The sequence below is a fragment of the Ruditapes philippinarum genome, unplaced genomic scaffold, assembly GCF_026571515.1.
Source record: "Ruditapes philippinarum isolate M1 unplaced genomic scaffold, ASM2657151v2 ctg6595_1_1_1_1, whole genome shotgun sequence".
Taxonomy (NCBI): domain Eukaryota; kingdom Metazoa; phylum Mollusca; class Bivalvia; order Venerida; family Veneridae; genus Ruditapes; species Ruditapes philippinarum.
The window spans coordinates 23,967-47,462 of record NW_026852473.1 but is presented as its reverse complement, the minus strand read 5'-3'; the positions used below and the strand labels follow the sequence as shown (position 1 = coordinate 47,462).

General features: G+C 30.4%; 1 protein-coding gene across 1 annotated transcript in view; it reads right to left on the bottom strand.

Moving 5' to 3' along the window:
• Positions 1 to 801: 801 nt before the first annotated feature.
• The window catches only part of LOC132714275 (solute carrier family 22 member 4-like), a 44,558-nt gene continuing 21,863 nt past the window's right edge, over positions 802 to 23,496 (bottom strand). Inside the window, exons 2-10 of the mRNA XM_060697108.1 lie at positions 12,215 to 12,560; positions 10,272 to 10,500; positions 9,128 to 9,320; positions 5,050 to 5,283; positions 4,600 to 4,734; positions 3,723 to 3,923; positions 3,078 to 3,153; positions 2,465 to 2,754; positions 802 to 1,551 (exon numbers count right to left, since the gene is read on the bottom strand). Coding sequence (XP_060553091.1) covers positions 2,563 to 2,754; positions 3,078 to 3,153; positions 3,723 to 3,923; positions 4,600 to 4,734; positions 5,050 to 5,283; positions 9,128 to 9,320; positions 10,272 to 10,500; positions 12,215 to 12,526 — 1,572 coding nt within the window. The 5' untranslated portion in view covers positions 12,527 to 12,560 and the 3' untranslated portion in view covers positions 802 to 1,551; positions 2,465 to 2,562. The remainder of the gene's footprint in view (positions 1,552 to 2,464; positions 2,755 to 3,077; positions 3,154 to 3,722; positions 3,924 to 4,599; positions 4,735 to 5,049; positions 5,284 to 9,127; positions 9,321 to 10,271; positions 10,501 to 12,214; positions 12,561 to 23,496) is intronic.

Sequence of the window (23,496 nt, the reverse complement as noted above, 5' to 3'; positions counted from 1 at the left end):
GTTCTGTAAATAATTCTTTATTTCTGTATTTATTTCCTTTGCAATTTTAGGTAGCTTTGAAGAACACAGAAAATATGTGGAACGTATGAAAAATTGAATGGAATCTTTTTTATATATCATTGATATTGCACGATACATGTGATATGAATTATCTAATTCTTTTGAAGCTAGCTTAATGGTAGCTTTTTGCACATGTTTTTTTTTCGAAATCTTGCCAAAAAAAACAAGGCTAAATAACTAAAAACAGCAAATATTACAAATGAATGAATAAAAAAACTAAATTATCCAATGGAAATTAACAATCATGTTTTGGTGTGGGGAAATTAAAATCATGTGTTGCTCAGGGAAAAATGACACTCATGGTTTGCTCTAATTTTGTGTTAATAAATCAGCAATATTCTAAGCACGAGGTTGGCTCCATTCTCTCTATCCATTCAATATATGCTAAAGACAATTACATGTAACAAAGTAAAAACAAAATTATTAACGTTCATTTGATGTGTATGCACTATTGTAAATGTACATTATGCCAAGCCTTTACAAAAGTTGCGCTTTCACCTCAAAACGTAATAAATAACGAGAAATTCTTTCAGACATTGTTGCCAAAAGAATAAAGGTATTTTATCAATGACATAGCTGACTGAAACTTGTGGAAAAGCAAAAAAATAGTGATGCTTTTTTTACACTCTTTTGGAATGTTTTGTTATTTTATCATACTATCTAAAAATATCATATTGCTTTAAAGGTTTCATGTTTTAGAAAATATAAAACACATATTACATGTAAATATTTATTATTCGAATGTATATAGTACGGTTGAAGTGAATATATTACATTTTCCTTTGAAGACAACATGTGTAATGTACATGTGGTATTGTAGATGAATTAAGAAACAAAGTACAGTGGTATGGTTTATCAATTCATTAACATAGTACATTGGTATGGTGTATTATTCCATTAACAAAGTTCAAGTGGTATGGTTTATCGATTCATTAACATAGTACAGTGGTATGGTTTATCAATTTAAAGACAAAGTATAGTAGTATGGTAAATCAATTAATCAATAAATAAACATAGTACAGTGACGTAGTGTATTAATCCGTTAACAAGGTATAAGTGATATGGTTTATCAATTTAGAAACAAAGTACAGTAGTGTGGTAAATCAATTCATTAACAAAGTACAGTGGTATGGGCTATTAACCCATTAACAAAGTACAAGAGGTATGGTTCATTAATTTAGAAACAAAGTACAGTAGTATGGTAAATCAATTCATTAATATAATACACTGTTATGGTGTATTAATACATTAACAAAGTACATTTGGTTTATCAATTTAGAAACAAAGTTCAGATAGTATGGTGTATTAATTCATTTACAAAATACAAGTGGTATGGTTTACTAATTAAGTAACAAAGTACATGTGTTATGATGGTAAAGTGTACCATTTAATTAACAAATGTGCTGTGGTCCGCAAGTTGATCAATGTTCTTCTACAGTAATTAAGGCACTTCAAAATGTATTTTTCTAAGGCACACGTTTTTCTCCACACCTGAAAAAAAACAGTAAAAGTTAAATATTCATGTTTAGTTTGTATCAACAAAATGTTTATTGTTGTTGTTGTTGTTTTGCCTTTTTTTTTTATTTATTTGTTTTTTATTATTATTATTGTATTATTATTTTTTATTATTATTATTATTATTATTATTATTATTATTATTATTATTATTATGTTGCACGATAATGATGATTATACATTTGACACGAGAATATTTCTATAATGTAAAATTATAACATTTATTTCGGGGAGCAGTGACCCTTTAGTAAAGGTGATCATGGGTTCGAACTCTGCTCGGGTCACGATAACATTTATTATATGTCACATTAATTTTTTTGACGTGACACAATGATAATTAGTATGTGACACAATGATAATTATTATATGACACGATGATAGTCATATTGTTCTATATTTCATTTTAAGAGTAAGACAAATGCATTAATTTTGTCTCAAAAGAATAACAACCGTGTAACTTTATCAGTATTTTAGTGTAACAATATAACGTTTGCATATTATTGTTGCATTTCATTTTTACAATTTTTAATATTCACAAAAGACATAATAATAAAGCTCTACATAAACGAACTTTCTTTTATAACTTTAGATAATAATAGTTTGTAATAATAATAAAAAAAATAATAATAATAATTATTATTATTAAAAGGGTATATGATTGACATCGGACGATACAATTATTTTTCACATCTCTTTGAATCATACATTTCGATTTTCTATTTTGCTTCGCTATGGCAATATTCAAAGGGTATTTGTGCTTAACAATTAAAAAATGTATAATTAGCTCAGAATTCATTTTAACGCTTAATCATAAGTCTAATGAGAAAAAAATGAGAAAAATATTAATTAGAATAGCGCTCAAGATAGGGTTTAATGTTTTCAAACTTACCCTCCATTGAAACACGATAATCTCCGTATGTCTAAATCACAAATCCAGAAGTAAAGATTAACACAAATATCTTCTTGTCAGATGTATGGAATGTATTATCACGAAAACCAACCATGTGTAACGGGATTAGATAATTGTATAGGGTCGTGAGCACACAAGTTCCTATGACGACATCGAAGAATATCCGGAAGTGGTTTTCTGATGGTTTCTGGATAAAAAAGAACGCCAAATGCAAGGATGCACATCATACCCCCGTAAACAAGGAAAGGGACTGTGTAGTGGAATGGCTCCTGGAATGATAAAAGGGTACATCTTTATTTCATGTTTTTTGTTTGTATCTGAAATTAAAAACAAACAAGAAAACAACCATAAACCAAGAACGCAAAAAATATCTCATAATTTATTTCATGACTATAAATGGAGCATTAACATAACAATTAGAATTCAGGAGGTCTTAAGAAAGGTTTATCCTTATATTTTTTCATTGAAAAAAAAACACAGGTTATCTAGATTCTAATGTATATTATTTCGATAATCATATGAGTACAGGGTTTAAAACCCCTTAGTTCAATTCAAATTTTAAATTTGCAAAGAGGAAGGTTCAGGTCCTTACCAAATACACGATAACTTTGTCTGCTAAAATATAGCCCGTAAGACCAGCTAAAAACCCAACACATAAGCCCATAGTTCTGAAAAACAAATGAAAAAGGAAAGTCTACTTTAAAAAGATGCAATGCAACCCGGATATTATTTTCAGTTTGAAGAATTGTATCAATGTTGTTAACTTAATGGCATATATGTGCAAGACCGTTTATTTCTTTTCGCGACCATAGTCCACCCGCTAAATGAGCGAAACAAAAACCCTCGCAAAATTTCTGATTTTACTGTAAATGATTAGCACGTAACAATTTATTTCATGTGGCATTTGTTTTACCAGATCTGCAATGTATCAGGTAATTAAACAAGAAGATTTGATAATTTTATTGAATAAGTTCACACATTACTGCCAAGAAGATTAGTGTAATTTATATACACCTGGGTAGTACAAAGACTTACAGAAAGGTTACACAATTTACACCTTGAAAAACTCAGTTTAAGCCTTACTTAGATTGTCCTTAAAGTACCTAATATGTTATCATTATAACAGGCAGCACTCAATGTACTCGTAATACTCTGGAAATTACCAAAAAATAAAAAAAAATATTATTATTTATTTCATGTAAGTTTATTTTTCAAAAATATATATTTGTTTTTTTACCTGACCACAGTTGGATATGTTTCCAGGGTAACCAGGTTAATGATGGTCAGCGTTGTTGTGACGCCCATTTTTGTGAAAAATCCCAGCGAGTTGATCATACTCATATCCATGGTCTCGTTGCTCACGTGCAAGACGAGAATACACAACGAGACTAGACCAGACGACATTGCGTACAAAAACAAACACCATCGACGACCTAAACTAAAATTGAAATTTAACATTTTTCTGATTAGATAAAATAATATAACTACAATCTCATGGTATGGCACCGGATAAAATCGTGTTAGAAACTAGTGTTTTTTTGTACTTTGGGAACATTTCCTAAATATTTTACAAAAATATACATGAAATCTTGATTTTTGGGTTGATACTTGTACATATGTAATATCTGGCATTTCTAAAGAGAAGCACAAACCCGAATTAAAGTCATATTAGTGTCAAATGAGCTTAGTAATAGATTTTCTTTACCTCTCGTATTTTTTTTTCGATTTGTTCTGACTCAAAACAAGATTATATCCGGTGCAAGATCCCATACCGTGAATTTATCCTTCTTTTGGCTAGACCGTTGTATTTATAAAACTTAATGATCCATTGTAATTTAAAACGCGAGTTTACAATTTTCATATTAAATTAAGCATTAATTACGGTTTTAAACTTAACACATATATGTTGTTGATCGTTATCTTGTTATAACTTTCAATTGTTCGTTATTTTACTGCCCTAATGAAAACAGGAAGAAAGAAACTCTATACATGTAATATCTTACAATATGCATATAGTTTTAATATTCAACAAGGTAGTTTTATATATTTCTTATAATGATGATAATACATTTATTTGTTTACTGTTAATGAAGAATGATATAAAAAAAAGTCACCATTTGTTGATGAGAACTGCACAGACAATGACAATGGCGTCTGTGTTATACAAGATGAAGTTATTGAGGTAGGGATTGGACGTCAACTGACGTATATCTCGAAATAATCCACAGTATACAGTAGATCCTAAAAACCTGAAAATAACGTGCGTATATACTACAAACCGAACAATTATAATTTGCAGTATATAATAAATGATAAGACATGTGTTACTTAGTAGTTTAAAATGCGTTTTTCCCTATCTTATACACGTAAGTTAAGTTATTACTTAATATAAAACAAAACTGAAATGACCATATTAATTGTAATTTATAGGAAGGAATTATTACAAACACTTCAAAATCAAACACTGAAATACTGAGTAATTTGTTAAAGGCACATTATGATGATAACGTATATATGTGTATATTTGAATATATAATATTTATATGTTGTGTACATTATTTTACCATGTAAATATCACAGCAATTGTACCCCTTCTTAGTTTACTTGTTGTAAACAAATCCAGAAAGGTAAAAGTCTTTTTATGCATTGTATTTAAAATACAAGTCCTTGCAATATCAAACAATGTGGTTAGTTCTGGCACAGAGCGGCAATTACAGGCCACCACTTCTTTTATCGTATGTTCTGCCGCAGAGAATCTGTGATGACATAGCAGCCACCTTGAACTTTCAAAAACTATACTGAAAATATATGAAAAAATTTGTTTCAACCATTAAATAAAATGCGTATGAATCGATATGCTTTATGCGAGACAGAAAGCCCATGGTATATACAGTTTTTGTTTGTTTATTTGTTGGAATGGGTTTAACGTTACACCGACACAGTATAGGTGACAAGGCAACGTTCCAGCTTTACTGGTAGAGAAAGACCTACCTAAGGTGCCCTTCCGTGCATTATTTCAGGCAAGAACGGGCACCTGTGTAGAACCGCAGAACAGATTTTGTACCAAAATAAATAGTACTGTTACAACAGAATCTTTGTGAAAGATAATAAAAAAAGAATCAAGAACTCTCTCACAGACATTGTATTTACATTGTATTTGCGGAACTAATCTGATCTTTGCCAAATTATAATCATCTGTGTTTAATATTGTTCAGAGAGTATTAATATTTTTTAAAAAATCATTGTATAAACAAACAAACACACAGCGACGAGAATTTGCATGCCGGAAACAACATACATATAGCTATGAGATTTAAGACTGTCTGCTTGTAATGTTTGGTGTATTCGTCTGTTTGTAACAGGTCTAAATATTTAAATTCATTGCCAACAAAGTCCGAGTACAATTGCAAGATATTAAAAACTTTTATAGCCAGATCTCTTTTGGTATTTTTTTCGGCAAAATTCAATGAAAATATAGCGTTTTTTTTTGTTTTAACAATGCCAATTGATTGGATGCCTTGTTATATCTTGTTTCAAACAGGAATGAAACTGTATTTTTGTACCAAGAATTGGCAATACAAGCATAATTATTGAATGATTTGAATAAAATATTTTTTTCCATAGAAACAGAAAGAATATCACAGATTTATTCTAGTTTCATATATCTTCTGTTATTTTGTATGAACTAATGCTTATTTGCTGAATAAATAGAGGATATTTGTTTGTTTGTGTGTAAGATGAAATTTTATTTCATCGAGTGGGCTTTAAAAACAGTATTCTCACGAGTGGCGTAGCCACGAGTGAGAATACTGTTTTTAAGTTCACGAGATGAAATAAAATTACATCTTACACAACAAACAGACAAATTTTCTTTTTATTTTATGCTTTAAAACAAGTTAAAACGTAATTTCCATAATTTTAACGTTAATATTAAAATCTGTTTCCCCCATTGAGAGCCCCATTCAGAGGGAATTTCTCATTAAAAACAAGAAGTCTTGAGCTGAGAAATAAGTCCGCCAATCAAGGTTAAATGACGGTGATATTTATTCATTTTATTAAAAAAATATGAATGATCGCTTGTTTTAATAATAAAAACAAACAATTCTCGTAGGAGAAAAAGTCCAACCATCCATCCATATTTCTGTTACTTACTGCGAATTTATATTAGACCTGGCTTTGTAAAATGTAAGCGGCAGCCATTTTTTAAAGTTGTGTATTTCATGGGAGGAAAATAATTGTGTAAGATTCAGAAGGATATTATTTAGATTTGTTAGTCATACACCTTTTTAAAAGAAAGAAAACTTATTTGAGGATTGTAACAGACAAAAAATAAGTGTTGACAGAAGTGAAAACATTCAGAAAAGGAGCTAGGAAAATGGAAAACTTGGAAGCTTGCTAAGGCATTGTAAGGAACGCTGGGTTATTTTACTTATTTTACGAGTGATGGCTGTCAATGCTTTTCAATTTTTCATAAAGCATACGGCAGTTATTGCTCGTAGGATACTTTAATATGCCCAAATGTCATCAAGAGCAGTTTAGCATGGGGAAGGAATGTATTTTTCAGACTGTAAAAACGAAACAAAAAAAATTAGAGACGAAATTTTGTGATTGGAATTTGAAGGAATAGAAGTAAGTTTTCTCTCTTTATTACTTTTGACATTTAAGTTATTTATCTATTTCAGCTTTGCTATTTTTTTTAACAGCCTGATATTGTCAGAATTGTCAGTAAAAATAAAATTGAGGTACCACATGGGGAAAATCTTAAAAAAGTAGATTTGTCATTGAAAAAAGTGAAATTATATTTTGATAATTTTCACTGTGAAATTATCAAATATAATTTTCACGGATAAATCAGTAATCCACTGAAAAGCATAAAATAAATATCTAATATCATGGATGAATAATGCAATAAGCTAATAATTATTTGTAGACATCCAAAACATAGCATTTCTTCCTATATTTTGATTCATGAATTAATTCTTACAAAATGTGAATATGCAATTGTACGTATTTCAGAATTGAGGCCGTTGCCATATATTTTTAAATGTTATTATCTATATTATGTTTGTAAATTCGTTAAAAAATTAGTATTGAATCTTCACTAATTCATTATCCTCTATTTAAATCACCTTTACTGTGTCGGTGCGGCGTAAAATTCAATCAAACAAACAAACTTTAAATATCCTCTGTTTACCATTACTTACAATATCCTCTATTTACAATTACTTCCAGATTAATCAGCTATTACAAATATGAGTTTCTACAATCCTAACCTGTAATTGATTACACATTCATTACAATTACTTATAAGATATATCTGTGGTAACATTTCGACTTCATCCGGAAACAAGAAAGGTATCAACTATTAACGGTTAAATTTGTTGATATAGTGTATAAATTTCTTGTATTGGTACAGACAGTTTAAATGCAAAAAAAGTCCGTGATACAGATTTAGCCAAGTTAATGTTAATAACAAAGAAACATTATGTTATAAATGATAATCTAAATGTTCAACTTTAAAACAACATTTCTGTTAAACAAATTTGTGTGCAGCAAGAAAAACACAGGTTAATGAAGGTGAGAAAAAATCACGAAGTGTGAAGAATAAATACCGCAAGTAAGATATTCGATTTCTTTTTCGAGTATAAAAAGGTTAATTACTGAATTTTTTCGGCAATAATTGCAACAGATTTTAATTGGAAAATATCATTTACATGAAGTGAGAAACTCAGCATTTGTCGCCATGTGCCACGAACTTTGAATTATTTATATCAAAGCTAAAACTAGAAAGATAATTAGCAATGTATTTACGTCAGTGGCGTCGATATAAATGTACGATAATACACTGTCTAAAATTAGACATCGTCAACAATCTCTTCTTACCATGGGATTTCCGCTCTGAATATCAGTCAGTATAGAAAACACTTATTGTTATAACAGGAAAAAAGGTTGTATTCTAAAACCATTGATATTAACAGACAATATACTTACGGGGAACATTTTTTCAAACATCATTTCTATTTTCTATAAACATCAATCTAACTGATGATTGTCGGTAACAGAACTGTTGAATATAACTATATAACTAACTGGCGTGTGACAGAAATAATACATCACAAAACCTGAGGCTCTCAGTAGATTTGCTTTCTTTTTATATACATTGTTGCTTTAAATAACTGAAAAGAATGAACATTGAATGACCGGAATAAAAAGATTTTTGGTTTGACGGTTGACTTATTTTGGTTATTTTGGTTATCTTGGTATGATTTATTTGTTTCTGTAACAGGACGCTTCTAGAACATCTGAATCATTAACTCCTAGAATGTTACAGCAGTGATTTGTCTATGCCACTACTATATAGCCAGGCCAGCCTGCCGCACCGTCTGTGAAATACGACCGGACTTTGTACTGTTGACTGCTAAGTTTAACTTTTTCAGATATTGAAATCGGTCAAACTAACGATTGATAGCTCAAAGAAGGACATGGTCGTGACTAATTGTACCGGCTTTTGTGTAAAAGCCAACATATTTAGTTTTAATTTTTAAAGGAAGATAATAAAGGACAACCAAAGATATTTGAAAAAAAGATATGCATTCCTCTGGAGTCTGCTTTACAATCAGAATATGTTCAAATAAAACTTACAAATATGAGCCAATGAGTGGACCTCCCGCCAGTCCAGAGACGAGCGCCAGAAACCTCCAATGTCTTGTAGCCAATGCTTCTAACGATAAAAGACTTGGTCCGAGCCACCAGGGTACCAGACATATACAAATATCTCGCCAGTCATGCCCCACGTATTCTATTAGGAGAACCAGGCTTGTCAAGATGAAACCGCCTGTAAGGATTATGTAAGTTTTAGATAAATGTAAACAATTTATTTAGTATGTCAATTCATTAAAACACACGCCATCTTTAATAGTAATGTATGAACAATATAGTCTATTTATCACCTTCCCAGCACGTTTAGTATGAGCAGTCACGTTGTGACAAAACCAGATAAAAACGAAACTTACAAATTAAAAAGCATGAAAATAATCTTTTGAAATTTTAAAAAATACGTGTCGCCGAGGCGCCAGACCTTTTTTTATAGTTTAGGGCACTGGACCGTCTCAACGGTAGAGTTTTATATATCTGGGGCCAGGGGATGACGGATTAAAACAACTTTTGGCTGTAGCAAAATACTTTTTTTTTTATTATACACATGTAATTAATTTAAATGATTTTAAGTTAAGGTTATATAAACCAAACGTACACAGTACAATCTTATTTTCTTTTAAAATATATTGTTTTATTTTATTGCATTTAAATAATGTAAACATACATGTACAAAATGGCCGACATTATATTGCACAAAGAAAAATATATTTTAAGAAATGATTTTAGAACTTAAATAATATAAGTTTATTAACATTAGATGTACGCAATTTACAAATGCAACATATAAAAAAATTACCTGTAGCAAAATATATTCCTTTTATTATACACATGTAATTAATTTAAATAATTTTAAGTTAAGGTTATATAAACCAAACGTACACAGTACAATTTTATTTTTTTTAAATATATTGTTTAATTAACCCTATTGGTCAAACTTTTATACGTTATAAAAATTAGTTAAATAACAAAAAAATAGTTAAAAAAAGGTAAAAAAAATAGTGTTATTGAAAATTACGTTAAGTAGTTAATTTACAATGTTACGGCACACTGCTAAAATTTAAAGTATTAGTATATTAAAAATATAAAAATAATATAGGTAAATTTATACACCTGTAACATTCGCACTTACCCGCGCCAAATCCGACAATAACACGACATACGAGGAATATTTTCCATGAATGAGCAACGGCACACAAGCACTGGGTTAAACACAACAATGTAAAGAAAACATACATCACACGTCGTCGTCCTAACGTATCAGAGAGGATTGAACCAAGAACAAACCCCACCGCCAGTCCAATACATTGCCCGTAATGAACCACGGTCCGGACATCTGTATCATAACCTGGGAATGCCCACTGAAACATGTTTAAAGATAAAGTAGATATACTATTGAAAAAACTACTTTGCACATTATGCCCAAGAAAGGAGTACATCTTTTTCTTTTTTAGAATTGGGGAAACATGAATTCTCTGTCATTTCAACAATGGTTTTTGAGTATGTTAGATGCTTATTTTCTGACGAAAGTTGCGCTAAATGCGACATTATTTGTTATGAAAGTAGCAAATGTAAACAAAGTAGTAGTTTGACTTCCATACAAACTTTTTTATCACTATAACTTTACCAAATGACAAAAGAAAGGCACAGAAGAAAAGGAGTGTTAAAAAATAGGGAAATGAGTAACTTTTTGGAAACTATTGCATGACAAAAATAAAAAAGTTTTTGAGAAAAAAAAACTTTTCTGTGGCACAATGGACGTTTAGATAGCTGTGCAGATTTCTTTCAATTTTAGTTATTAATAATGTTGAATGTATACAGAAATCTCTGAACAATTTTCTCAACATAATTTCCATGTGTTTTTTTGCATAATGAATTTTTATCAAAACATGGTAAGAAAAAAACCTGATGTATTGTTTTGTCTGTACAGAGCAATGCTACTTTAAATGTCATATTTCATTTTTGTAACTATGACATTTTTGGTCTCCAATCTATTCTCGTTATGATACATTCATTTTTTGATTGATGTATGGCATTCTTTCATAAGCGCACAAACTTTCTCCGAATAGTTTACCGTACGTATATCACTCTGTCCAGATCAATCATTAGATAGATAAATCAAATACTGAATTATAACATTTATTCGATTTTTTTTCTATATAAAGTTTGTACAGTGGTGCGCAATTTGCAGAAGTAGCTAGATATGTTAAAATAAATGAGAATATGAAATATTTTCTTCAGGAATCTCAATAAAGACCAGGGAACGAAATGCTTTATCTATATCTGAAACAGGTTATCTTGACATCATCTGCCAGCATGTTATTCCCGGGAGCCTTCGCCAAGTTATGAAGGTAAAGTAGTATAAAAAATTACCGCTCAAGCCGGTGCTAGGGGGCGTGAGGGATGTTGCACTTTTACATTATTCCTCATGTATAGACATAATCAAACCGAGTGTGCAATTTTCTTGCAATTTTGTCGTGATTTATGCTTCCGAGGGCTAACACTTTATCCAGTTTTTTAAAACTCACTCCAAAACTCTCGTTTGAGTTCTAAGCCACTCATTCTCTCACCTATCAATATATTTGCTAGACAAACCACAGAAAATTAATAAAATAGAACTTTAGTACCTTTAATCCTTTGTTTTAAAATCATACCCAAGCAACGCAATCATAAATTAAGAAACGCAAGTTACAAAAGCCTTTTAGAGCTTATTTTACTTCCGACCAGGGACAAACTGTGAACACACTTGTTGGTAATAACTATAATATAACGACAACATATTTTAAAATTCACATATACAATAAACATGTTTATTTCTCATACCTTATTGCTATGATACACCTTATTGGGAAGTTGAATTCTCAACTATTACAAGGAACACTTCTTTGATGAATATATGCAGAATATGTTATCATACCCACAGAATTCTATCATTATTTATATAATAATTAAACCATTGTTTCATATATCAAAATTAAAATGTGTTGACTTCAATAAATTTTTCAGACAAGATTGTTTGCGCCTTTGCCTTGTTGATCTGTATTCTCGTCTTTTAATGAGATATAAAATTCTCACCTCCGGAAATGTCCAGTCAAATTCTAGTCCAATATCATTATCATAAAATGTATGACAATTGATAGAGAATGTCGCCGTCTCGTTGAAATGCAGGAAAATGAAAGTGGAATTTCCCGCTTCCATTTCGATAATCTCTGTGCAGTCTTGCTTCAGTTCCAGATTTGGGACAAATTTCATGTACGTGAGAATGGACGTGCAGACGACATGCATAAAGCAGACGACTGCATACAGACGGCGCTGATAATGCCCAAACTTCCCACTTTGAGCAAGTACCGCCTCAAACGCTTTCGAGCAATCGTCTTCGTGTAGCATTTTTGCATATTTTCATTGTTTCATCCATACATTCCTGAAATAAACAATTTATCTTCATGACTTGTAAACTTTAAAATCATTGATGAAAAACAACACGAAAACTCTGCATAAGTTTAATTCTATGAGTTTTAAAATCATTTTAACCGACACGCTATTGTTTATTGATCTAACGTGTAATGCTAAGGTTTTTGATCATTTTAAATACATGACTCCCAAAGTTTTCAGATCAAAGGTCATTGATATTGTAGTATTCATTTCAATTTTTAAAACTTGTAAATGCCATATAGCGCAAAAACACAAGCAGATCAAAAATATATATTTGGACAAAAAGAAACTTGCAGCGCTCTTACAGTGTTACTTTTTTCTTTTAAGTATTTCGTATTCTTTGTAACAAGATACATAAAACAAACACTAAATAAAAACAGGCATTTCGATTCAATATTGCCATACAAAGGCCATATAGCGCCAAAACAGGAACATGAATTTGAACAAAAAGATATATCTGCACGTGTGTTTGTAAACAGCTTAATCTAGTTGGGTAATCTAGTTTGTCCTAGGAAATTAAAACCATTTGTCTGACGAAATTGTATTAAATAGCTGGTGAAACGAGGTAATTTGGTTATACATTCTCGCGAATGGATGTAAAATCAACAGTGACGCAGAAAATGCTTCACAATTTCGCCAATATGTATACAATGTTGTTATTTTGTTGAGAAAGGAGTTATAAATATGTACGTGATATTTGACTGACCCGGTCAATGCAATTTTATTCACATAACCACTACTCACCATTAGTGGACTTAAATGCAAACTTTATTATTATTAAACAATTTTTATGTTTTAATGTTGAGTTCTGATACATTCTGATGGGCATGGACTAATGGCTGGCTTTGCATTTACAACCACCGTCCGTGAACAGGGTCAATCAAAACGAGCCTGTAGCATTTTAAATTTTTTCTCTATTAATATGGTGAGCTTTCTTTCAAAATTATAATCAGAGATGCCTGCCTCTTTCTTAATGGTTCAAAGGAGCACACGGTACGGGGTACTACAGGAGGAAAGCTTCGAAACCAGTATTTAATTTGTTACCAAAGAATGCCAGCTTAATCTAGAACTCTTAGCATACTGGTATCTAAATTATTTAATTCCTGTAACAGTGGATTATATGTTTGACGTAGTTTGAAAAAAGGTGAGAAATCAAAGTGAATCTGAACAAATAATAATCTCACCTTTACTGTGTAATTAGGGTCAGAGCCAATTCAATAGCAAAAAATTGATTATAAACTTCTTTTATTACACAAGTGTAACATAAGACCGCATTACACTTATAATACTCCCATGTTTTTATTTGCAACAAAATCAGTTTTAATTCGAGTTGATTATCAATATAATAAAATCTTTGATGCATATGATTAATTAACAATTAAAGGGTAGAATATAATGACTTATGAAAAGCTGTTGTAACTTTTTGTTTTGCAAGAAGTAATTTGGTAAAATATTTCACGGATATAAATGAGCACAATAACACATCTCCGTGTTTTTATTTAATCGAGTGATAAATGAATATGACATTAGTTGCCAATTCATGTTATCTTTTATGAAATTATTTTAACAAATATTGTTAGTTCACATCTCCAGAGTCTCGCTTTATTACAATTTCCAAGAATTTGTTTCAAACAATTAAACATGAAATAGCAACTTGTGTCACATAATTTGCATTTTCCCGAGACAAATAAAAGCTGTTAAATGTGCTTTTAGGAAAATGGAATTTTGGCAAAATACAAAAAAAAAATATACGGAAGTGAAATCAAATAAAGATGTGTCACATTAAATAAGTTATTTAGTTATGTTGTTAGCTTTTTTCATCCGCCACAAAGCCCTATTGGCAATGTGTATTATAGGTTAACATAAAACCATACCCTGCATTTATTTTTGGAACTGTCAACTATCAAATAACTAACAATTCAGACAACAGCATAGAGCCTGGTGGCAAAGACCTCTTTTTTAGTTTCAGCAGAGTAAGTATTAGGCTGACAGAAATGACATGCCACATGTCAAAATACTCTAAAAATAGTTTTTATGCCGTTAATTGAATTAAATTAGTCATCGTGTGTTGCAAAATTATGCAATTGTCTACCTTAATTGCATGTTCAAAATTTGAATACGAAACCGTGTTGTCATACTTTTTTACTATGTTTATATATTTTATAATTTTTATAACAATTTCTCGTCCAATTTATACTCAATGTTTACTAATTAGTTTTGTTTTTATTCCTCATGAATGACTTATCATTTACTGCTTAGGAATATAGTCACTCTTAAAAGGTCCTGAACAACAAATTCTTTTTCGCTTGTAAAATTTTCAGCAATCAATAAGTACAATGTAGTTGTTTTTTTGGATTTATTGCAAATAAACATGATGCTAATGAATTTATATGCTGTAAATTTGTGGAATGAAATTAATATTCATTTACCTAGAATGTTTCCTAACAGCCGAAACAGATGAAAAAATTACAGATGTGCAAATTTCCGCTTTCCTTTTAGCAGCTGCTTTATCATTACTAATATTTCAGAGAAATAAAACTATATAATTACTTCAAAGGCACAGTTTCCATCACGAAATTAAAATATGATAAAATTTCTGTTTGATGTTAAAATTAAAAACTTATTCTGGCTTAAGCCGGTGCTAGGATGCGTAAATATGTTGTACTTCTTATTGTCTTTCCTGGACAAACTCAATTACACTCAAACCCGCATTTTTACATACATGTATTATTTTTTTGTAACTGCTCCCTGAGGACTTCTCCTTTACAGAACCCTCATGCTTAGAAAAAATGTAAGCCTCTTTTAAAGATACTGAACAGCAAAACAACGAAGTTATCCAATTGCAAATAGTTAAATTAATTAAATAAAAGCTTAAAAGCATTTGTAAGATGCATTTGGATTGTGCTTGATGAAATAAGTAACTTTGTGGAACTTGATAACAAAGCATATTTGTATTTAATTGCAAGCACAAAATGTATTAACAGCCTATTCAATTACGTCTTCCTACTTTCTGCAACATATTAAAACTAATAAAAATATATACCATTCCTTTAATGATCTTGTTAGCACTTTGAAGACTACAATCATGCCTTGGGGATAACAAGATATTCTCTTGATACATTTGTTATTCTTGTTGCAGAGGATAATTTGCATATAATAATCCATTTAAAAAGTTGTATTTATATGCTGTCAAATAAAAAATTCAGGGAATAAATATTTACGTCATTCTTTAAAGTACGATTACCATGGTTAATCTAAAACTATGCTAAAGTGTATATTCTTGGATGTTTTTCTGTGGATAATAAATATTAGAAAGATTATCTTATTTTCATCTTTTCATTTTTTATACTCAGAGAACGGCATAAGAGTTATTGTAATTTCGAAAATACATATGAATTTATAATGTACAAAGTTATTAATTTAAAAGAAAAAAAATCCATTATTAAAAGAATGAAACGATGGTAAAATAAAGAAAGCAGCAACCAATTGCGTTTCTATACATTTCTCAATCATTTTTCATTTTGTTTTTTAAGACGGGTGGGGAACGCGGAATTTTCTAACACAGTTCCTTTCCTTTTCAAAAACAAATACATATATGAATTATGTACGTAGTCATTTGATTTGTTATGTCTTTGCAGTATACTTTTCATACAAAATATTTGCATATTTTGAATAAACTTTCACAGACAATACGTTTTGAATTGAGATGACTGAGTTGTTTAGAATAAAGCATATGAGCCGCGTCACGACAAAACCAACATAGTGCGTTTGCGACCAGCATGGATCCAAACCAGCCTGCGCATCCGCGTAGTCTGATCAGAATCCATGCTGTTCGCTATCAGACTCTCTTCTTGTAATAGGGTTGGTAAGCGAACAGCATGGATCCTGATCAGACTGCGCGGATGCGCAGGCTGGTCTGGATCCATGCTGGTCACAAACCCATTATGTTGGTTTTGTCGTGAAGCGGCTCATATAATTATGATTTTACAATGATAAAGCGTTTATCAGTGATTTGACAAAGTGACTTAATTAATAAAGTCATTCTCATTCCCTTTTAAATATTTCTTGATATTAAGATAAGTGCATTTCTTCAAACCCTTTTTTACATTATTTTAGATAAGCAAAGGTTATGTACAATCGAATAGGGACAGCATAGGTAATTAAATTAGTTTAATATTATGAGCTTCATAACATACCATCATCGTATAACAAACTAGCATTTGAAGGGTTAAAACAAATAGAAGAGAAGAAAAAAGTCAGAACAACTCCAAAGGACGATGCCCTCAAGTAACAGTACGATATCTAATATCCTTCATCGATAGAGAAAAACAGTTTCTGTATTAATAATTGAACTTTCGTTCTGCAACGCCGATGTTAATACACGCTATCTGAATGAGTACACAAGTATAACCAAAAAATTTAGAATATCTTAATTGTATAATATATAAACATCATTTCCGTACAGATACCGGAAATTTGCTAATAATTACAACATGTGAATCAATATCAGCCAAGGTTATTAGCGCCAAAGTTTACATGATTGTACTGAATGCACTAGAAAGCATCTGCAGTCAAGAACTGAAGAACCTGACCTTAAGTTTAGTTTAAATATCTTATATAATAAATAATTAATTACATCTAATGTCTGTAACAGTATTTCAAATAAACGCCATAGAAACAAACAGCAATAAACGGAATAGATACACTTTGCATAACAATCATTTTTGATAACACTGTGGGTTGGGGTATGTAATATTACAAAGTAGCAAACACATTTATCCACGTGTCGATATGTTTATTGCCGGTGACGTTAATCCACGACAGCGTCATATTACCGTTTAATGAAAAGCCATTATTTTGTGTTCTGATCACGACACTTTAATCACTGGACATCACCTAATATTAGGTATTAAAATATATTAGCAAATGTCAACGCTGTATTGCAAACTCGATTAACAATCTATTCACCTTAATATGTTTTAAAACATCAAAACAGGAGCCAACAATGAAGAATTAAAAGAAGCAGCTTTATCAGTATTAAAGGTACTTTATACTCATTTTCATAGCACACTTTATGAAAGAATAACACATATGATTAAGTCTAGTGCCAATATCTTAGAGTGATTGCGACTTGGGCAGGTGCTTTGGGGAATGAACAATGTTGCATTTTTACTATCTCCCAAGGAGAGACTCAGTGAAAATAGTAACTTCAATATTTACTTATTGATTTTGTTTTAATTGCTGCCATCCGACCATAACATTACAGAATTTCTAATCGTTTAGATTGTACTTAGTCTATTCACATCTATGTTTTTACTTATGAAGCAAATTAAATGCACATAACAAGCGGCGCCAGATGTAACAACAGCCCACATCACTACCTTTTTTCAATGTCCGAATAATATCTGAGTGTGTATTTATGAAGTCCGACTCATTTAATTGTCTTGTTAGTCCTACACATGCTACAGTATTCCCTTAAAGAATATATACACGGGTTTTCATTATTGAACAGAAAATTTTGCAGAAGAAAAATTTTTTTAAACTTTTTCCTTTTTTGTTTTGGGTCACAAAATATTAAAGGGAAAAGACATCTTTGTCACAAAACCAACCTCCGTGCAATCTTGGCCAAATTTTTTCATTTGGTTACAAGCTAAATTTTTTATTCTTTTCCCTTTAAAAATCAATAAGGGAAAAACAAAAAAAAAAGGGAAGGTAGTTGGCAAAATTAATTTAAAAATGAGGGGGAAAGTGTGAATTTTTGCAATAAGACAAATTCATTAGGGCATTAAACTTAATGACGACAAACATTTAATGAATTTGGGAAAGAATATCATCAAAAACGATGTATTTTTAAACGTTTTCCTTTTGCATCTCTTTTAATTGTTAGTTTTCTCCCGCAAATATTAAATAATTATCCGATTAGCAGAGAGCAAAAGACATAAACTCATTAGAAACTTTTTTAACCAAGTAATTACTTCTGTAACAGTGGATTGTACATTATAGTTAGTTTGTACAATTATAAGAAGTAAAAGTGATTCTGAACAAATGATATTGTGGCGTGTTATCAAGTTCAGAGCCAATTCAATTACATAAAATTGATTGTAAAATTCATTATATTACGCAAGTGTAACTTAAGAAAGCATTAAGCTTACAATATTCCTCAGGGTTTTGTTGTTGTTGTTGTTTTTGTTGTTGTCGTTGTTTGTAAATAAATCAATTAAATACGAATTGATTAACAAAATATGTGATAAGTTGACAATTAAAGGTAATTAAAAAATTTTGTTAGTGTAATTTGCTGAACATTTTCACCGTTATAATTGAGCACATTTTCGTATTTTATTTAATCAAGTAATGAAAAATATGACATAAGTTGTCAATTCATGTTATCTTTTATAAAATCATTTTAACAAATATTGTCAGTTCAGATCGCAAGAGTCTCACTTTATGACAATTTCCAAGAATTCATTTCAAACAATCTTATATTAAATAGCGACTCGTGTCACATAATTGTCATTTTCTTGAAGTATAAAAGTTGTGAAATGTACACCAGTGAATTTAGAATTTTGGCAAAATACAAACATTCATACGCAAATGAAATCAAATGAAGACAAAACACAACTGTGCTTTTGTCATTTTCTTCCATTTTTGGAACTGTTTGCTATCAAATTACCGAATAATCAGATGAAAATTTGTTTTACAATAGTATAAAGCTTGATGGCTCTGTATTGGTGGTTCAAGCTAAGCAGAGTAACAAAAGACATTTGCTATCAACAGAAATTACGTTTCATATGTCAACGTACACTAAAATTTGTACTGTTAATTAACCATGATAAAATATTGACCTTAGTCTTATGTTTAAAGATTATACAGTTTTCTACCTTAATTGCATGAAAACCGTTGTCATATTTTGTTCTATGCATTTTTTTTTTCTTAAAAAGATATCGCTCATAATTGTCTTATGATTTTCTTAAAAACAACTTTTGATCGTTTTTCGCTTCTATCCTTTTAATCAGGTAATACAAGTGTAGTTTTTTTTATTCTTTAAAAAAAACTGATACTAATAACTTAAAACACTCCGGGAGAAACAGTGAATTTATATTTGAATTTACCTAAAAATGTTTCCAAAAAAGCCAAAAAAAGAGGGAACTTTTACAGATATCCCTACTTCCTTCTTTCCCTTTTAAAAAAGCTGTTTTTATCATTTTTTTATATTTCAGGAAATAAACCCTTTTATAATTACCCTCAAAGGCTCAATTTAAAATATCATTAAAAATTTCTGTACGAAGTTATAATAATATTATTCTGGCTTAAGCCGAATGTTATGGGCGTTTTGAAATTGTTGCCACTTCCTATTGTCTTTTCAAGGACGCAAACTCAGTTACACTTAAAATTTTGCAAATTTTACAATATAGATTTGGCTTTGTAGGCCTCTCGAGAATTTCTGGGTTTTTACAGAATTTTACAAACTCCTTAGAAATTAAAAAAGTCTCTCTTTAAAAGAAATGAACCGGCACAATCACCAAAATGATCCAATATCGGGTAAAATTAGAATTAATTTTAATAAAAGAAAGCCTTTAAAAGCAATTTGTAAAGACGCCATTTTGAAAGTTTTTGTTAAATTAAGTAACTCTTGGTAATGGCCTACTGACAATTTGCATTTTATAAGTTTATGGGAAGCACAAATTTTAGTTTCAGCTTGTTTAATTACGTTTTTACACTTTCTTGAACATAATGAAACGTTAGAAATTATATACTATTATTTTGAAGATCTTGTTAGCACTTTGAAGGCTCAATATGTCTAAGGGATTATAAAATGTTCTCTGGATACATAAGTTATTATTAATGTAGACGATAATATGCTGAGGTCATGCAATTTAAAGCTACCCATTTGAAACAGTTCTCTATTTTTTCCTATTAGATTATACATTTGGGGAATCCATGTTTACGTCATACAATAAAGTACGATTTCCATGGTAAATTCAAAACAATGCCGAAGTGTTTATTCTCGGATGCCTAACTTTGGGAAATAGATATAAGAAGGAACAAACTTATTTTTTATCTTTTCGTGTTATGATACTCATTATTAACTAACCAAATATCCAACTAGCATTTGAAGGAGTTCTTCAAAAATCAAAAAAACATCAAAATCGATATATGTCTATTACCAATGCGATATAGAATTTCCTTTGTTGATAAAGTAAAGCATTTGTTTTCTTCCGTATTCATATTGATAATTAAAATCAGCCGATGTATGTCTGAGCTATCTGTAAGAGTACACACATATAACCAAGAAATTGAGAATATCTTAATTGTTTAATATATAAACATCATTTTAGTACAGATACCGGAAATTTGCTAACCATTGCAACACATGTGAATCAATATCAGCCAAAGATTACTACTTCCAAAGTTTACGTAATTGAACATAATGCACTAAAAGCTATCCGCAATCAAGAAAAGGTGATCTTTAGTTTTGTTTACAGAAATTTTATAATATGAAATAATTAATTATTCTCAGGTCAAAGCTGCCTGACACAGTATTTCAAATAAACGCCACATATACAAAACTTTAAATAAAATAGCATACAAATATTGAAATAAACGGAATAGAAACACTTGGCATAAAAATGCATGATCATTTTCGAGGACACCATAAAAAAATAATGTTGGGATGTGGTTCTGTAATCAAATTATTAATTTACTAGAAATGGCTATAGAGTTATCAACGTGTCGGCATTTATTGCTGGTGCCGAAAATCTGCGACAGCATTGTATGACCGTTTTATGAAAAGCAGTTATTATCATAACTGAACAAGAGATTTAGTCACTGGACATCATCTTATATTAGGTATTTAAATGCTAAAGATTGCAAAGATGTATTTCAAACTCACAAAACAACATTATTACCTCTTTAAGATATTTCTAAACATCAAAATAGACGAAAACTTACAGATATGGAAACATACTCTCTGCCTCATATCGTTTCTAGAATCAATGCAGCTGCTTTACCAGAATTTATCTTTTAGGAATCAAACTTTTTAATCAATTTCATGGCACACTTTCCAAAACAAATAACACACATGATCAAATCTGGAACCACTATTTTAGAAATGAAATTGACTGCGACTTAAGCCGGGTCTTTTAAGCAATGTTGTATTTTTTTGTCTCCCAAGAAAAGACTCAGTGAAAATTGTAACGAAAATATTTACTTATTCATTTTGTTTTTATTGCTGCCACAGGTCAATGATATTACAGAATTTAGATTGTACTTAGTCTATTCCCATCTTTGTTTTTACCTATTAAGCAAATTAAATGCACATAACAAGCGGTGCCAGATGTAGCAACAGCCGACATAACTACCTCTTTTCAATGTCCGGATAATATCTAAGAGTGTATATAATAAGTAAATAATAAGTAAGTAAGTAAATATAATAAGGCCACCTTATTCCTTCTGGGATTAATAGACATTCTCTAGATACAGAAGCAACACAAAATTCGAAAGTCACGTATTTTAAAGGAATTCTCCTATCTTTGTCTTGGTGACAAATGCATTAAGGAAATTTTTACAAGCTTTACCAGCAGTGTGGTACCAACCTCAGGCTGTACTCACTGTTGGTCGACCAACTTAAATTTTTTATCTTGATATCATGGACAGACTCAAAAACATGGAAGGTAGTCGGCAAATTAATTTAAGAAATTCAGCCGTGTAAGTGTGAATTATGCAATAAGACAAAGTGTCATTACTGGTCATTAAACTTAATGACGCACAAACATTGTAATGAATTGGCAAAGAATATCATCAAAGACGATGTTATTTTTAAACGTTACCTTCGCATCTCTTTAGATTGTTAGTTATCTCCTGCAAAGATTAAATAGATTATCCGATTAGCGGAGAGCAGAAGACACAAACTCATTAGAAACTATTTTCAACCAAGTAATTACTATTTACTCGAACTCTGTATTTCGTTCAAAAAGTCCAATTCGCCACTCGTTAATAGTGGGCTTAGTATGGCGAACTTTCTTTGATATTTTTCTTTTTCAAGTTTTGCCTTATTCTGAATGGTTTTACGGGGTCTACAGGAGGGCTTGATACCTTTGATATCAACATTTTTGCTACCACCATATGCCAAAATAATCTTTAATTCTGTTCATATCTAAACAAAATAATTTCTGTAACAGTGGATTGTATATTATAGGTAGTTTGTACAATTATAAGACTTAAAAGTGATTCTGAACAAATGATAATGTGGCGTGTAATCAAGTTCAGAGCCAATTCAATTACATAAAATTGATTGTAAAATTCATTATATTACACAAGTGTAACATAAGAAAGCATTATGCTTACAATATTCCTCAGTATTTTTGCAAGTAAATCAGTTTAATACGAATTGATTAACAATATATGTGATTAATTAATAATTAAAAGTAAAATAAAATGACGTAAGAAAAACTGTTGCAAATTGTATTGCAGGAGTAATTAGGTCAACATTTTCACGGTTATAAATAAGCACAATAACACATCTTTGTATTTTATTTAATCAAGTAAAAATAAATATGACATAAGTTGCCAATTCATGTTATCTTTTATAAAATATGAAAAACAAGATCATCAAGGAAGGACAAGATCGTTTAAATAAATATTGTTAGTTCAGATCTCAAGAGTCTCGCTTTATGACAATTTCCAAGAATTCCTTTCAAACAATTTTATATGAAATAGCAACTCGTGTCACATAATTGTCATTTTCTTGAAGTATAAAAGTTTTAAAATGTACATCTGTGAATTAAGAATTTTGACAAAATACAAATGAAATTAAATATAGATACTTTCCACCAAAAAACAACTGTGCTTTTGTCATTATCTTCCGTTTCAAATCCCTATCGGCAATGGGTTTTATCGATCAACACCAAATCTTGCACAGCTGCCAT